General features: G+C 37.3%; 1 protein-coding gene across 3 annotated transcripts in view; it reads right to left on the reverse strand.

Moving 5' to 3' along the window:
• Positions 1-8833: 8833 nt before the first annotated feature.
• The window catches only part of RBPJ (recombination signal binding protein for immunoglobulin kappa J region), a 56560-nt gene continuing 46680 nt past the window's right edge, over positions 8834-18713 (reverse strand). For all 3 annotated transcript variants that reach the window (XM_082758918.1, XM_082758919.1, XM_082758917.1), the window contains exons 8-11: positions 16464-16604; positions 12843-12998; positions 12060-12163; positions 8834-11952 (exon numbers count right to left, since the gene is read on the reverse strand). In XM_082758918.1, the coding sequence (XP_082615044.1) occupies positions 11637-11952; positions 12060-12163; positions 12843-12998; positions 16464-16604 (717 nt within the window). In that variant the 3' untranslated portion in view covers positions 8834-11636. The remainder of the gene's footprint in view (positions 11953-12059; positions 12164-12842; positions 12999-16463; positions 16605-18713) is intronic.

Here is an 18713-nt window from a genome sequence, read left to right on the forward strand (position 1 = left end):
CTTGGCTTTGTTTCACATCTTTAACATGAACTCTTTGCCCTCTTATAACCAACCTCTGGTTTTGGATTTTTATTTTTTTTTTCCCATGTGCAGTGCATCAGATCTAATGCTCTCACCCACAGCTCTCTCACAAAACTGCTCTCAGCAATTTTTTCCTGGATATTTCCAGAAAATTAAAGCTCCTGATGCATTTTGGTGAACCTCATCAAACTCTAAGTCCCATTTTACTAACATTTCAAGATTTCTATGCCCTTTCTGACAAGCTACCTTTCTAAAACATTGGAACATTTTGCACATTTGTTTCCTGGCATTTTGGCCCTTCAGGTCTCTCCATGGTGTGAAGTGACACGTGACAACTCATCTACCTCTCCTGCAGTCACCTACCAACAGCACTACGAATAAGGGGAGACAGATTTACTTCCACCCACCACAACACATTTGATAGCACATTTGATATATATGATAGCATATATATTAATATACGAAAGGGAGGCAGAGGTTTGTAGCCAGCAGAGCAAGACTGGATTAAAATTTTTGGCATCTGATGTAGTAGAAGCAGCACTTTCAGACCACTGAACTAGTAAATAAATTGTATCTGCACTTAAATATGAGGGAATTAGTTGAAAATGCAGACATTTAACTGTCCTTTGGCCTGGGTGAGTAGATGAGAGAGTTTGTACCTGCAACAGAAATCTTCAGAAATGGATAAATCTTGCAAGAAATGTTCTAAGTAGAAGTGCAGTATACTTGAGGTGGTGCTGTTGACTTGGAAACCTTGCATGCTTCAAGAGCTAGGTCTGCTTCAAGTCCTGCCTAGGATCAGTCCCATCCAGTCCTGCATGTGCCCAAACAGCAGCTGCTACAAACCATCTGGGGCTGACATCTGCAGGTTCTGTTGTTGTCAGCAAGAGCTTGGTCTGGGTAAGGACGTCACGATAAAGCAAATTTTGTCTCCTCTCTGGGTGTCTGACAGGAGATTGCGTATTAACTTCCAAGTGTTTGTTCCCACTGGTCAGAAATGCATCAGTCCAGAGCCCTGCTCAGGCATGTCCTGTGGGACTTCTAATTCTGACCCCAAACACCCATCGATGAAAGGAGCGGGAGGCCACCAAAGTAGAGAGTGGCCTCAGCCTTGAGCTGAGCTTTGAATGGAGAGATGCAGGGCTCTATTTTTCCAGGTTATTTACAGCAGATAGAACAGCTTTAGTGTTGCAGTAAGGTGCTGGAGGGTTTGTATTATCTACAAGAAAACATTTCTTCCCTCGGTTCCTTAATTCATTTAAATTTTAGCTCTGCCTCCAAGCTGAGAATCCTGCATCTCTCCATTCAAGTAAGACCATCTCAGCTGGTCTTACAAAGATAGCAGGTAGAAAACCAGCATGCTATCGACATATTCTTGATCATTATTGATCAAACAGCAGCCAGGGGGGTTCTTCTGGGTAGCAGCTACAGTTTGAAGTGCAGGAGCACTTTACAAGCCAACTTCAGCTGGGAAGTTAGGTGAAATGAGAGTTCATTGGGAAGTTTCCTATTTAACCACCTAATCAAAAAATTTTTGATGGAGATTTTCCCCCAAGGGAAAAAGCTTCTCCAGTCCAAAACAGAATTTGTGGTTTAAAAGGAGAGAGAATCAGGTTATTCCTGATCCCGCTTTAGAAAAAGGACTTAAAACTCAATTTGCTCTGTTCCAGAGATGGAACCCGGAACACAGACTTTACAACCTTGCTGGTCCAAGGTTTTAATCAATGCCTACGAACTGTTATTAAATTGAAAAAAGCAGGAATAGATGGTTTTTGTTTGTTTGTTTGTTTGTTTGTTGTTTTGTTTTGTTTTGGATGATAAATCCCCACAGCAACAATTATTGTACTTCAGTGGGATACAAGAGCTGGACTTGCATCCCAACTTCTCATACAAAGTATGTCAAGCAGACCTGATTCTTTTTCAACCCAATTCCACATATTTTTACTTGCTGTATGGGGCAGAGTAAAGCACATCAAATTGGTTAAGATTAGATAAACTGAAGATGATCTCAACTTGGATGGCACATGCCTGAGTTTTCCCAGTACCCACCTGGTACATCATTTGATATTTTATACCTGAGCTTCTTTACTCTTTACACATGACAATTAATGAACTGCTAGAGAACAATGGTTTGTTAATCCTGCTAGTGTCCAACAGCTTATTACATTGTTATTACCAATTATTATCACTATCTGATAAATTATTTTATTTTCCCATATTTTTCACTATTTGGCTTTAAAATAAAGTGTTTTGTAAACTCTGAGTGTCAAGCTGACACCTTAGCTGATACTGGCAGAGGGGTTTCATTTGTCATCACTCATCTGTTTGAACTACATCATTGCTGGCCAGTGGAGGGGGAAAAAAAAGCCAAAGTACTGTCCTTGCCTGTATGAGAGGTAACTCTCAGATTTTAATGGCTGCATCCACTACACTCAGTCCCTTATGACTCATATAACTCCTATCAGCCCTGAAATTTCCAGCAATCTGGCTTAAAAACTTGTGTTCCCATCTGCTGCTACCTCTCCCCTTCCTTCTTACGTAATAACTCGCCACCACTTACGTTTCACTGAGGTCTAAACTCATTGCTTCAGCCCACACGTGGGGCCTGGCCAAATGTCCTTAAGTCCTTTGCGTCAGGATGACAATAATTGCATTGGGACTCTGAATTTTCTGCACCAGGCTCATGGAAAATGATTTGGACTGAACTCGTCATACTTTTACAGAGCACATTTCACAAGCTGACCAGCAGTTAGACATTTTAAAAAGAGGAACACTTTTGTAGATACATAAATGATGTATTAATTGAAAAACAGGATAAACATTGATGTTGTTGCTGTTCGCTTGAATATGACTAGCTGCAAAGAAATTGCTTGATAAAACAGGATGAAAGGGCAAGTGAAAGAGAAGTTAGATTGTAACATAAGGTGGAACAGATTCATAAACTTTTCTCAGATCCCAGCAGATGAAAGGCACAATGCTACCCTTATTTCCTAACTTTCCTCAAGAGGAAACCTGGAGGAACCAGCTGCAAAGAGATAATACTGACATACAATTTTTAAAAGCTATGACTGCTGAAATGCTTAAACTTTATTCTTGCTGTGAAAATAATCACATACAGGTAGTAAGCCAGTCTAACCTACTGCTTTGCCATTCTAACTAAGAAAAGGATATTTTTGTTTTGTTTTCTAATTTAACACATTTCTATTGGTAGTTGTTGTTTTCTATCAGTTTACCTATAAGCTGACAGTGAAAAGTTGTACAAAAGTATAATTTTATCAAAATTGTCATCACAAGCTCAATATTTCAAAGAAGTCCAAGACATAAAGACACCCAGATCATAACTTTTAAGATTGAACCCATTTTCTTTAGGACAGCTCGGATGAAGATCAAGGTATCTGAAGACAGAAATGCAAAACAACACTAAAAGTCCCACCACATTTTTGCTCTGAATAGCACAAAATTGTTCTTAACTTGAGAACTGAGCCAGTTGTCAGGAAGTGCATATGTATTTGAAAGCTTAAACACTCACCTATTGGATTTTTCCTCCCAAAATAAGGAAACAGATTGTCCTTATCACCCTTACCTGTATGTTAAATAAAGAATAAATCATTTTTTCAGACCATGCTGTTTGATTTACAAATGTATTACCCCTCTAAGGTAGAACTGCTTGACAAAAATTGGTTTAAGTGTCTGAAACTTCTGAATGTGCAAAATTGGCAAGTCGACCCCAACACCAGCCTCACGCACTGAGCTCATCACTTCAGGCAGAGCCCAAACTCCAGATGGCTCCTCAAAGCCAGGCACGCAGTGAAAGCAGTATGAGTGGCAAAGGGATGATGGTCGGAGCAGATACATGGCCACACGGAGGTTAGCCCATGTCAGGCCCCTCAGAAATTATTTAATCAGCCTGGAACACTACTCGGAAATGTGTTACCACTCAGCTGCACGGCACAGAAAGAAGGCATTCGTTTGGAAAAAGGATAAACCAAAGTCCTACTCGATCAAGTTGCCTCCTTTGTCAAAACAAGATTTAATATTTTTTCAGGATTTGTTAAAAAATGGTTTCGTATGGCATTCTGCTTTGTACTAAGGCAGGCTGCCAGACTGTAGCACCTGTACTTAATCACAATGCATTTTTTCAATCTCGCAAAAAAAATTCAACAGGACGGTTAATATGTTACAAATCCTTCTTGAAAATACTTGCTTTCAAAAGCAAAAGATAGAAACAACTTGTTAGAAGCAAGATGAACACATTAATAAAAAAAAAAAAAAATCAACTTCCTACCCTAATAATAAAAAAAACAAACACAATAATGTTCCTGAGTCTCACTCACACATTTTTGACATCCCCCAATTATGTTCTTTGAGGCAACAAATTCAGTCACCATGAATCGTCTACCCACCCTCTCCCAGGCTCTACAAAGACAAATTGCTGGCAGTGAGAGAGCCAAAATGGGATTTGAAGCACACCTAGTTGAGAACAAACAGAAAAAGTACAACTATAGGAAAAAGACAGCATTTAAGATGTTATAGTAACAAAATACTGGGGATGATAGGTGACAGAGGCCGCTAACATGCTAACAAATGAACCATTTATGTTTTGGGGGATTTTTATGTGTGGCACAGGACACATTTATGCAGGTAAAGAAATAGAGTTCATGCTGAACTGAACTCTGCAACTACACACACACCAAAGTATCATGAAAAGTTATTTGGAAAGCAAACAAACAAACAAAAAAAAAGTTGAAGCCACTTCTGTTGTATTTGCCATGTGCCGTGAGCACACCAATGAGGATGCCAGGATCTTTTTAGCACTTGCCATTCCAGGGCACAGCTACCTCGGCTGGATTGGCTCTGAACAGATCACATACAATTATATCAAAATTAAGAAGAAACTCTCAAACGCATCAACCCACTAAAGCGAAAAGTCACTGGGCTCCAAACAGAATTAAACACAGATTTCAAGATCCAATAGATCCAACCCTATCTTTGTGGCCAGCTGGCTGTTAAAGCAGACAACCCCCTGGCAGAAAGCACAGTAGGTGTAGGTCTGTGCTTCCATCCCTAATACAGGTGTTGAAATTATTCAAGTAGAACTATGAAGTTCTTGAGACCCTGATGACAGGGTCTGCACGGCTGGGTTTAACAAAGCCCCTCCTTCTTTAAGGATGGCCAGTGGATCGATTGCAGCTTATTGTAGAAGTTTTAATGCATTGACACAGCAACACACGAACGAATGCAGCTGCCATCGTTTATATGATGAAGGCCTCACGCCAAGTGACTCATGAGAAGCTACACTAGAAAGCAAGTGAGGGAGGAAGGTGGGGAAGGAGCTGGAATGACACAAGGTCCCACCATTCCCGTGGAACACAGCAGGGGGGATTCGTAGAGGCAGAAATCGGCAATTTCCCAGTGGACAAACCACCCAATGGAACAGAAATATTTTAGTTAAAAGGAGAGAAAACGTAAGGTTTTAATGAACATAGATGAGAGGGCACTATGACAGCAAACACAATTAAAAGATGGAGAATGATAAGCAAAGAACTTCTAAATTCAAGGGAAGATTCACAGGCAGCACCCTTATACGGATCCAAATCATGCATCACCTTCAGATCCTGCAGACCATTAAGGGCACATCTCATTTCCATTCAATATACCTACAAGCAGCTTAAAAAACAAATTAACATTTCTTCCTCCTTGTAGCACAGCAGTAGAAAGAGCAGAGAGATGGCAGACAACCTCCAAAGCCACAGTTCACCTCACTTTCATCACTGACTCATTTCTCCTAAATTATGCAGCAAAAGCTGCACCTTCTGAGAAGAACTGCAAACTAATTAAGGATCTGGAAAAACAACAGAAGTGAGACTAAAATACAAAGGCAATAGTGAACGGAGAAGAATACAGCAAATTTTTAACCATCCTTTTCCACATAGAACAAGAGATGCTGAAGCTGAAAGACATCAAACTCAGAACACCATCGCCTCTGTTTCAGAGTGTGAAGGCAGCTCACGATTTTTCTTCTACACAGAAGCAAGGCTTCAACCGATTTTATCATAATTAATATTAAAACCAAAAATATTTTACAGTAAATAATGTGTACCTTCTCAAGCTTCTGGCCTCATGCTAAGCACGCACTACTGGATAGCAGAAAGAAATATTCTTTACCGGCACACTAATTGAGCATATAAAGGTTTTTTGGTTTCTTTTAACCTTCCTCAGAAAGGCACACCACCAATCTAAACAGGGCACTGTGAGAGGTACACTACCCATCCCAGCTTGGTTATCCTACCTGTCCCAGGCCTGTAACTTTGAAATGCCATATTCCAGATAAACCTCCACGTGAATCCTTGCCTCTAGCCAAATAATTTCATGGTATTCTCCTTTTAAACCTCGAACCTGGATTTTAACAAGATGTACTACTGACACTACCTACATAGCTAATCGCCAAGGTTCAGATGAACACATTTTTAAATCCGTACTTATTAATCTAAAACGAGCACCATCCCACACCATTTCTTCCAATTATGCCAATGTCGAAGTTTAGCAAGCTATTGTCCTCTTCACCAAAACCTCAGAAGAGATCTAATTTCTTGTCTTCCAGAAAAGTCAGTTTATCATTCCAGCACTGAACTGCAAGGGTTTTAAAATAATTTTGAAAGGTAATCTGCCCATACTGCCCCTATTTCAAACAGACCGGATTTCTGCCCATTTTGTGCCTTAAAGAATTGCATTTACCTGCGCAGATGTTTCAGAAAAGCATCCATAATGTTTCTTTATAGTCAAAAGGATCTACTTATGTTCTCAAATCCATTTTTCTTGTTCTCTCCTCATCTTAACAATCACGTATGGCCCCTTTGCAGTCTAGCAATTTAACTAGTAGTTTTTCTACTAGTCTAATACAAAACCAGTGGTAGTACAACAGAAAGTTTCTGCCATTCCAAGTTCCCTCACTGTTGTGCCCACTTCCCTTCTAAGTCTCAGAAGCTTTGTTAAACCATCATGTGCTTGGAAGCTAAAGGAAAATGTATTTTCTAGTTATTCCTTGTAACCCTTCTAGACTATCTTCTCAAAACAAAAACCAAACCAGCTTGCTGCATTTCCACACATTAACAAATAAGTATTGGGCAGTCTGCAAGTAAGAAAAGGATGAAAACAGATCAGGTGAACACTAGATGCAATAATAAAGCTGCTGAAGTTAAACAAACACAGTTCATTTTTTTCTTATTTAATAAATAATATCAAAAAGTGAACCTTTTTTGTTACATTATTGGAAAAAAAAAAAAAAAAACAGTTTCTTATCTAACTCCAGCAATTGTACAAGCCATAATGAAACAGATTTAGTTTGGAAAACCAGCTTTTTGGGTGCACATTCCATATCCCGTGTAAGTGGAGTCCAGCGTGCATGGCCTCACAACTAGTGATGACTTTTCCACTCCTGGGCTTGGTCTTCTTTTGTGTTGTTCTGGTTCCACAGATGACCTCACTGTTCATGCGCAAAGAAAACAACCAACCAAAAAAAAAAACCAACATCCGAAACAAACATATTCCTTGGTTAACATTGAAAAGAGCCCACAAAAACGTGGCAAGGTTCAACACCTGATCAAGTCATAACTACTTTTATGATATATCATCGTACAGATGTTATGTTTGTCACATCAACAGTAACATGGCATTTTATTTAGCCTTGTAGAAAAAAAAATGAAGCCTGATATTATATGCACATATACACACACACAGTACACTTGACAAAAAAACACTTTTATGTGGTTTACATTTCACTTTTATTTAATCCTCAAAACTGCCCATATTGCAGGGTTTTTCTTGATGAAATATGGAACTGAGCAATTAATTCTACAAAATTATGGTATAAACTTGCTCATTTTCCTACCTTATTGCTAAGAAACTTTACAGGTGCACAGTTTGTAAAAATAACCCTTTTAAGACTGAATGTATACACATGCTACAGGATTTTTAAAAAAAGACATTAGCATAGCACCTCTGTATGGGGCAAATGCAGTGTTGAACACAGACAGAATGCTTACAAGGTCAGAACTGTTCATTTATCTTACAGCTTCTAAGGGGAAGAAATTGTTCAGTCCTAAAAGGGTTAAGTAGAAACCCTAAGATACTTCTTTTCTAACAAAGCTGCCACTCAATCCCACAGTACAGTGCTTGAAAACAAAGTCAAAAGTCTGGCACAGGAAAGTATACACATTTGTTCAGTACTCATAAACACAGCTGCTTTTGAAAGAAAGTAAATAATATGGTTAATAATTGAAGAGCATCTAGTTTCAAGATGGACACCTCTATGGAGACTTTTAATCTACAAGTGGGTAGCTTACTTTCAATAGACTTTTGTTTCACTTGGCATTAATATTTTGTCTATGGGGAATTCACAGATTTATGCCAGGAGTTCACGTCTTTTCAGGTAACCATTCTGATCTTACAAGTCTGTGCAATGAAAAGAAGTACAGAATATCATTATTAACACAGTTGTGGGATGCCCTCAGGGCACATAATTAGGGAAAAACATCAGCAGCAGGTTATTAAAGACTATGCTAGTGTTGAATTCTGAAATGCAGTTCCAAACAAAAGAAAACAAGAAAAGGCAGAGCTAAATTTGAGCACTTAATTTGCTTTTGCATCCTACGGTTGGAACTATAACAACGTTCTGAACACAGACTCAATTTCTATGTATACAGAATTAACAGCAGACTTAACAGCTAGACTTGAACAATTATAACTGTTTCATATCGAAACACTCTAAAAGTAGTTTTATCAAAATGCTGAGATATTGTTAATATCATGAAAATTGGTTAACAGCTCACAAGGCCAATAAATGTAACAATAACACCCCACAGGAAAAGGTTCAGGAAGATAACATATCTGAACAACTGGACATCTGAACAACAGTAAGGACTTGGAAGACCATTTCTGTACTACAAAATAACTACTGGCAACAACGGAGCCACAAGCCCGAGGGAAAAATGGGGTATAAAATAGTCTTGTAAGCACAACTCAATAATCTGTTTTTCACCCACGAGGCTGTAGTGTGTAGAACAGCAGAAATTAGGCTAAGACATCAGGTTCTTTACAAGTCAAGGAGTATTATAATATATCTATTGGGCGAAATTATTGCAAATAAAGAAACTGAATATAAAAAAGTATTGCATTTATATGTAAAAATTTTTAAATAATGAGTATAAAAGCAGGTGTCAAGTTCTGAAAAGCTATCTAAAATATTCTCTGAAGGTTAAAAGGCTTGTTATGGTTTGCCTACTGTGTGTATATCATGGTTTGTTCTTGAATAGCCTCCTAAATCCGATACATGTATCATGTATTTTCATTCTGATTAATGATGAAAATCTGTGGCTCTTGATTTAAGCAGTACTGTAAGATACTTATGTGCTTTGAACAAAAATGCTGAAATGATTCCTGTCACAAAACGATTAACATGAAGTTTTATAGCACATACACAAGTAAACAGATTTGCAAGTAAATGCCAGTAAACAGTTTAAAACAGAGATAAGGCCACAATGAATTCTGCCCTTGGTCACTGAACAGAGATGAGGTGAGGCAGTATTCACTAGTGCTAAGAACCAGCATTGTGACTATGTCATGGGAATAAGTTTCGTAACACAGAAGAGCAAATATGAAGGCCTGTGGTAGAATACAAGCACGTTTTAAAAGGACAGTGGCACTGATTTAAACTATTTAGCTAAATATGTTTTACAACAGATTTCTTCCTTTAACCACATCATTTTCACATGTACAACAGAGCACTGAAGCAAACGAGTAGAATGGAGCGTCGGAGTACACACACATGGTGCAGACAATGCTTTAAAATGGTGTGGGTGTTGGAACTGGAGTAAGTGGTCAGACATAAAAACTCTGTAAAAATGGTCAACAGGTAAGCTTGAAAGCAATGCACTGTAGGAAGCCACAGGTTCACATTTACACAGTAGTTGTGGCTCATGCTTCAGGGTACAGAAAAGGCTGAACACACCATAACATTTGTATTTTGGCTTTAAAGAGGAAGATCACACTATCAAAACTTGCCCTATGAGTCTATGCCTAGTTCTGTGACTACAAACGAACTACTGGAATATATTTTCAAATACAAATGAAACAGGCAGGTCTACAAGGAGAGATAAAACATGGCAAAGTCAAAATGAAAAACAAACACAACAACCAACAAAGTCAAAGTGCAAATGAGCCTTAGATTTATGATGGAGAGAAGACTTGAACGTTGCACAAGCTGTTGGCAGGGAAAGAGAAACCCACAGGAAACAAAGATGGGAGGAGTTGACATCTTCATAGTGCTTTTGCGATTTTCTATTTGCCCATTTCCAAGTAATAAAATTTACTTCTAGTTATTATGGGATGATCACTTCACAATGAAAGCACGTTCTTGATACAAGTGGTACACTGAAGTCTGGCCTAATTTACGGAACAGTATGATGAAAAACATGCTTTTTGCGATTCTCAGCGATGAAGGGCATCACCTACCAATCCCATTTGCAGTACACACTTCTCATGATATTTTAGTTACATGCCAACAAGACAGAAGACATGCTGCCAAATGAAGTTATCGGGAACATTCCACTTTTGAAATAAAACATTTAACTTACACTTAATACAAATTATGTACAAGATTAGAAAAACCTGAACAGATCCTGAAACATTTTCGGATGCAATGACTGTGAAAGGAGAGGGGGAGTAACCCAGTAACAACCCTTCAAAAACACCAACGTATGCCTGTGACACGAACAATCATTAACATGACTGCTTCAGATGCCACTAAAAAAACTCACGTAATGTTAGAACCTCAAGAATTATCACTATAAATACATATTTTAAAAAAGGAAAACAGAAATAACTATTAACAATGACTGAAAACAGAGCACTAAAGTTAACATACATTGCATGTATTGCAGGCAAGGCAGAGGCATTTTTTAAAGCTTTTGCACAGACTTCATATAATCTTAAAAAAAATATGCTGGCCTTTACAAGGTTCTACTTGCTGAAATAAAAACAATTTCAGTTCATAAAAAGTCACAAGACTTCAGTTTAAAAAAAGGAACAGTTCCAGCCACAGACCAAAAATATATATATTTTTTTAAAACTGGAAGAGTATGGTAATTAGATTATACAAGCATGGTCAGGCTTGGAACCTGAATATACTTCAGAGCAAAAGCTCAGAGGAAAAAAAATATAAACTATTTGGTAACAAAAGTGTACTATATGTTGTGATACAAAAAAGGTATGGTGAAAATGTACCTTTTATACTAAAGCTTATACAAGTTCCTTGGTCCATAAAAACTATGTTGTGTTCATGTTTTCTAGTTTGCTCAACATGTATCCCAGCCACATTTTTATTTCTTGCCCATTAAAAAAAAACGGCTGAAAAATAGATTTTCAATAAAGTTCTTATGTTTCGGATCTATTTTTTTTTTATTGTGGCTTCTATATTAAGATCAGCACTTGCAGGTAACAAGGTTCAAAATAATATCACCTAAAATGGAAAGGTGTTTTCCCATGAAACCACAAAAATTGTTCAGTTCTCTTGAATGTAGCACTTAAAAGTCAGTTAAAGTCCAAACAAACAACGGTAGTTAGGAAACTACAGTTGCCGTAGATGATGTGACGTTGGTTGGATTTGTGCTGACATTCGTGTAACTTCCCTCGCTGTTTGCAGTTGTTTCACTGGAAGCCATGAGGCTAGAGTTGGCTCTGAGGATTGCTCCAGCAGCACTGCAGTGCGGTCGTGGCCCTGGTTCCGGTGTGTATGTGAAGGTAAGGCTGGTGGAGTAAATTATGCCATCGTTACGGACCAAAGTTACTGGAACTTGGACTGGTTGACGGACCCACCTCCATCCCTCTCGAAATGCAGAAATATCTGGAACAACGCATAGCATGCTCTCTGCACATCTGAAAAACAGGAGAGTCATTAGGGTATAACAACACCTAATGAGTATACACGATGGAAAGCATCCAGTAAAATGTAGCCACTACAAAAGCAGCAGGAAATACAGTACCTGTACATGGTTTCAGCTTCCACATCCCCAAACCAGACACGTAAATTTGGAGTGAAGTTCTGTCCTGTAAGTTCCAACATTGCTACATCCCCGCCACCGTTCAACTGGATTGGGGGTGAGCAGAAAAGAAAAAGCCCACAAAAAACATTAACAAAGACAAGAAGACCCTAAAAAAAAAAATCACAGTATATGCAAGAACTATAAACAATCTTGTTTCTATTAGCTGGATGAAGCTGAAATAAACAGACCTACGCAACTGAATTGTAAAGTAAACTCATCTAAAGAGATACTGCCAAATAATTTGATATCCTGAAGGGATAATGACCATTTAAAATAAAAAAGTGATAAAGGCTTTGAAAACAAAGAAAAAAGAATCTTTCTGAGAACATGCTAGGAAACCACGTTTTTCAACAGTGGGTGGCTCATTTCTTAATAAGATTTCAGTCTGCCTCTATTTGATGCATAAATAATGGTGTTAAGAGTCAAAATCAATTTCTAAATAAACAAAAGACCTAAGGATATCACCATCATAGTATTTTAAAAACTAAAATCCTTAATGTACAGAAGAGTATTAATATTATTCCTGTGATGGATATGCTCACGTATTCTGAAATGTAACTGAGAAAAATTATTGCAACATAAAGCAGTTTTACCACTTATAAAGCTAGCATGAATGTTTTCCTACAGTAGCCTCCAAAGGTGCTATGAAGGTGAAATCAGTATGACAGAAATAATCTCACATGAAAGAGCTTATAAAAATAAGTAAATACATAAATCACTTACTTGAAGACTTTCTACAACAGGCACAGGTGTCACTGGAGCATGGACCGGTCCCATCCCCTCATAAAATGTGTACTCTGCTTTATCTGTGCTAATGATTGTCCAAGAAGCTCCGTCATTAATCATTTCTTTATTTGGTTCTTTTGGGCATGGAGTGGCCTTAGAAAGAAAGTTTGAAAACTGATCTGTAAAATTGTTTGACAATCATAGAGCTAAAAAGCATCTCAGTCGGTAACAGTGTCCATCAGTTCAATAACACGTTTTCCTGTTTTTCCTCTAACAAAACGCACTAGGGAAATCGTCACATACAGTTCAACAAACCTAGCAGAAAAGCAAACTTCTGAGAACATTTTAGTTCTCACCTATAATATAGCCACATCTCCAACCTTCTTGAGTTGGATTTATTTAATAGGTTTCATTTTAGTTCAGCTTCTCAAGTTTTAACATTATTCAATAGCCATTAACAAAACCTACAACAAATAAAGTGTGTATTTTAGTAGGACCTTGTGTTAATGACAAAATGACCAAAACAGCCAGACTGACGTGGAATACTTTTCATTTCATGAATGTTACCTGGCCAATTGCCAAGACTTTTTTTTTATTTTTATTTTTTATTTTAAGTTGTTCACCCACAAAATGAAGGAAAAAATAAGCTTGTATTTCAGTGTTTGTGCAGAGACGTGGGAGAAGCTGCAATGACAACCTTGCAAATGGTTATGTCATGCTACTTTGTTATGGCAGCAGCAGCCTCTCCAAACAATGCCATTATCTAGCAACCAATAGTGCATAGGTTTAACACAGAAAAAAAGATGGACTGAGAAATTTTAAGTTTAATACCTAAATTCTGTTCGCTTCCATAAAGCTTTAAGTGCATCTAGGTATATAACCATCAACTTTACTCTTCAGAACATAGATAAGCGCCACAGATTAGATAAACTAGCACAAATTGCCCAGTTCAGATGAACGGAAGTCGAGATCAAAGCTGAGTTTGGGTGGACTCTTCATTCTGATACGATCAGGTTAAAAAACACTGAAAATAGCTTTCAAGAAAAGCCTGCAGCGAGGGTAGAAATACAGAACTTTCCCAGCTCAAGACTCAAATGATTTTTTTATCAGAAATATATGATGTTTCTAAATTACTAGCCCAACTTCGAAAGAGAAACTATTATACTGTTTTGACAAGCCATTTTCCATGCAGGTAGACTACAACTCCCATAGGCAAGAATGGACTAACATGCTTCAACCCATAACAAATAAAACAAGGATATCAAAAATGAATGAGCCTGTACAGCATCCTTGACTTGTCCCTTCAGACCTGACTCAAAAACGGGAGAAAAATGCCACGGAATTTGTTGTGAGAACCCTGCTATGTTGAAGAATCATTTCAGGAACATGTTACTCCTCCTGTCACAGAAATCCTCAGAAGACTACTCTACAAGAGAAACATTTGTCTTTGTCATTTTCAAGTATGGCAATTTGAACCCTCAGGCTCTTTTTGTGTGTGTTTTCCCCTAAACTTTCCTTTCCTAAACTTTCATCTCCTAAACTTTCCTAACTTTTTCAACAGGTGGCACCAGAAGGTTTAAATGCTTCAAAGCTATGCTTAGTATCTCACAAATTGTCTGGGTTCACATGGAGACAGGATGGGAAACAAAGAACTGTGCAACATTAATAAAGGAGAGAATTCTCCAAGGACTGGTAAACACAAGTCAAAAGGAATCAAAGAGATGGACTAAACATCCACAAAATGATTCTGAAAGGCAGTCAGGGATGTAGCCCTTAATCCTTTTTTTTTTTGTAGGTTCATGCTGAACTGCTATCTTTCTATAGCCCTTCTGCTTTAAGCCTTTAGTTTCTCTATACTGATGACAGCTGTCACCCTAAAGCGTGTTTGTTTTTTTCCCCACAGTGACCACAGACTGGCTAGACTCTTGCTATAGGAACTGTATTCAGCAGTCAATACTCAGCAGGTGAAAGATGCCACACATGCCTTTTTCACTGATCTTGGTCTTCTGGTCCAAAGGAAGAAAGAGGTAAAACAGGATAAAGTAGTCTCTCCTGCCACTGGCAGAAAGAGTTTATCTTCTGTCTTGATTTCAGTTACCAAAGAGTGGTAACAGCCTGATATGCAAGTTAACAGATGTTATTAAACAAATAAAAAAAGCAGGTACCTACTCCTCTAAAAAAATCGCAAGAGTGGGTTGTCCTTTTACCTCAGCTCTACTCTCATGGAAAATTTAGAACTCTTATCAGACTGGGCTCTGCAAGTGTTGCATAAACTGTAGAGTGTTAGGATGTCCCCGCAGTCCCCTGGGCATTTCCAGGATATTGAAGTGAGGCAGCTGTCACAGAAGCTGTTGTTGCTTCTTCATTCAGCCCTTCCCTCAGGGTAGTTTGAGAAAGATCAAACAGCAAGGCTGATTCCAAGTCACTGCAATTCCTGTTTCGTTGCTTTCTCTTCTTCCTGACAAAGACCCACTCTGCTTTATGAGAAAGTACTTTAATAGATATATTATCTCTGCTATCCACTGGGGGAAGAATCAACAGATGTGGCCACTTGTGAATGTTTCCTGAAAATATGAACAAAGCACCTCATATTCTTTCCACTGGTCACATAGGATAGAATTCAATTGAGCCTTTACCAATCTTTCTGGTCCCTTCCCTTAAATTAAGGGAAATCTTTAAAAAGTTCACTTTCCACTTTCCTGCTTCTACCTTTCTTACTCTGGATGCCAGAGCTCTTCTCCTAAGAAATTCCTGAGTCTTGTGGCGATCTTCCTGAGGCACAACATTATCTCTTTACTCCTCCCTTTGCTATTTGAGCTGCCCTGGATTTTTAAAGAGTATGTTGCAATACTCAGATGGGCTTAAACTTGATGGCATGATGGCAGTCTTGTTATTCTCATGGGAATTGCCACGCTGAAAGTCTGCTAAAACCATGCTAACATACACGAGACTAAACCCAGTTTGTTAGCATATTATGCGAGCTGTCAGAACAATTGCACACTTTTTTTTTTTTTCTTTTTACAGCTATTCCTTGGGGTTTGTTCCTGTTAAAGTAGCTCATTAGGTATATATTTTTTCCACCTGCTGGAGAAACATTATTGAAGACAGAGATGGCTACATTCCTTAGGGACAAATCAAATTTCTATGGCTTTACAAATTACCACGATCAACTGCCTTAACTGTCTATGTGTTTATGCTCTTAGCCAAGAGCAAGACAGTGCAACACTGCTAAGTATATCATGAGATATGACTGTGATGAACTCTATTATGTCCTATTTGCTGTAAGCTAGAAGCGGGCAGACAAATAAATGGTGCAACTCCACTAGCACGTCAACTTGTTAAGTCACAGTATTCTAACTATGTTTCCATTTCTTCCACTGAAGAAAAACAGAAATTCATTGTCTAGACAGGCATGGAAGAGGTTACAGGGAAAGAAAAAAAACATTTTGGAAAGAGAAAGATAAAATGTGGTGCTTTCCATCCTCTGTCTTTTCAAAACAAAATACTAGATTCATTCAAAACCAACTGTGAAACTGGCATTCATACATATTTGGGGAATATTTGGGAAAAGTCTGCAACCATGCTTCTCATCTATTCAAACAGGTTTAAAAAACTCACTTGAAACTGGATTATTCTCTCCTGGGAAAGGCACAAATACATTCTCTCAGTGTCTTTAAGGTAAAACGCACACTTATGGAGCTGCGATACTGGATCATCTGCATCCAATAACGCTGTTTGTTTATCTACTTTTCGAATTATCTGTGAATGAAATTGTACATATATGTTTAGGACAATCTCTTTACTTCATTACTTTGACAATTACATATGTACTATTAGTAAAAGAAGTGAAAGGTTGTATTTTTCAAGTTTCCATGCTGCCTGTTTTAATACCAACATCAGATTCATAATTCCTAATGCTTTTGCAGGATACAGTATTGAAGTGACACTCAGTACTACTGCTTCAATGTGTTGCATGCATAAATATTTTACATTTTTCCCCACTCTTACAGCAAAAAACAAGTGCAGGCTTGAGCAACATCTACTTTTGTTCCATTTCTTGATACAAAAGAACAATAGGTCAGGTATTAACAGTCTGCAGAAGCACATGCTTCCACCATCAATAGCATCAAGAACATTATGGAAGACTGGCTAATGAACCAAAACAGCTCAAAATAAGGATTTACTTTAAAAGTATTGAGATGTCCTTAAGTACAGTTTTGGAAACACAACCATCATAGTATATCTTAACAGCTGGTCATTAAATATCACTGAAAGGAAACTGCAAAAAACAATCATTCCTTACAAGCTGGCAGGTCTGTGCAAAAATACATGCTAATTTAATTGAGATCTGTTACATTTATAAAAATTAAGTTATTCCCTTACAGACAGTGAAAACGTATAGCTCAGAATTTTAACTCAACTTCTAGAAAAAAAGTCTAATACTTCATGTCATGCAACGTCAGCAGAAGCAGCAGCCATAGTGCTTGGAAATTTCTAAACCAACAATTAGAAAGCCAGCCATGTCCTCTGGGATTTCTAATGGTAATAAATGGCATTATTAGCAACATAATTTTCAAGGTTAACTTGTTTCTTCAAGGTTCCTCACATCCACTTACGCAATGTCTGCAAGTTACCTTGAAATTGCATCACCTTCAAATGACTCTGGTAAGACAACATTTGTAATGCTTTCAATAGCAAATATAACAGAAACCTTCAGCCTGATTTGTTTTAATCTGCAAATCTATTTCTACCTACAAATAAGGTTTTTGGATTCATAAATGATGGCATCTATTTTAGGCAGGAAGAAAACATTAACAGGATGCCCACAAATAAAATGAGATCCCTCTTACTGACTTTCACGTGCTGAACCAGACCAGTAGTAAACAAGTCTGGATTTTTGTGTCAAATAACATGATGTGTTTTTTTTTGTTTGTTTTTTGTTTGTTTGTTTGTTGTTTGTTTTGTTTTGTTTTTTGAGATATATTTATATTATAATTTTATAGCACTTAATACAAGCAGTCTTATTTTTTAGCTGAGTTTGACTATAATGAGAAATTTTGTCCTAATATCAGAGTAAGATACCACTGGGAAGGGGGGTAAAAAAAACACCTGCAGAGAAGGTTAGTTTTATATTGGAATATTTAAAAAAAAAAAACATTTCTAATTAAAAGTGGAATTAGCAAAATCTTGTATGAAATTCATAACTCTCTGACAAACCACAACTTCACAGAAGATCTCATAGGAAGCATGGTTAGTGTTAGTCAAAAATTCCACTTGGGATGGCATTAGGTGCAGGAAATAGGAGAAAAAAATGCAATTCTATTTAAATTTATTTATAAACAACATTACTTTTATTTATTATTTATATATTTTTAATATATATATATATATAATTTTTATATTGTATATTATATATATATTATTTTATTTATATATTATTTATATATATTTTATTTATAAATTTATTTATAAACAACGTATCCATCAATAAAAGATTTCTTGGTTCTCAAATCTTAAGTTCTTAGAACTAATTTTCTATCTGTGACAAATGGTTGAAAGTTTCTCATTTCTTTTAATCATTCTAGTTGTAGTTCCAATGTTACATATTTAATACAGCATTAGTAAATGACCAAAATGTTTTTGCAAGATGCTGGTATAATGATGTAGCCTTAGAAGTACATACTTGGTTTTGGTTTGCTTTTAGTTTCTAATCAGTAGAATATTTTAAAATCTGCGCTGAACTCAACAAATGCATCATCCTACAGGTTATAAAGTTTTTACTCATCTATTCGATATTGAAAGTATTTTCCTAGACTGTGACCTACATTACTGTTTTTAAAATAGACTTGTATTTTCTTAAGGACAGCT

Source organism: Aythya marila (genome assembly GCF_965140915.1).
Source record: "Aythya marila genome assembly, chromosome: 4".
Classification (NCBI taxonomy): domain Eukaryota; kingdom Metazoa; phylum Chordata; class Aves; order Anseriformes; family Anatidae; genus Aythya; species Aythya marila.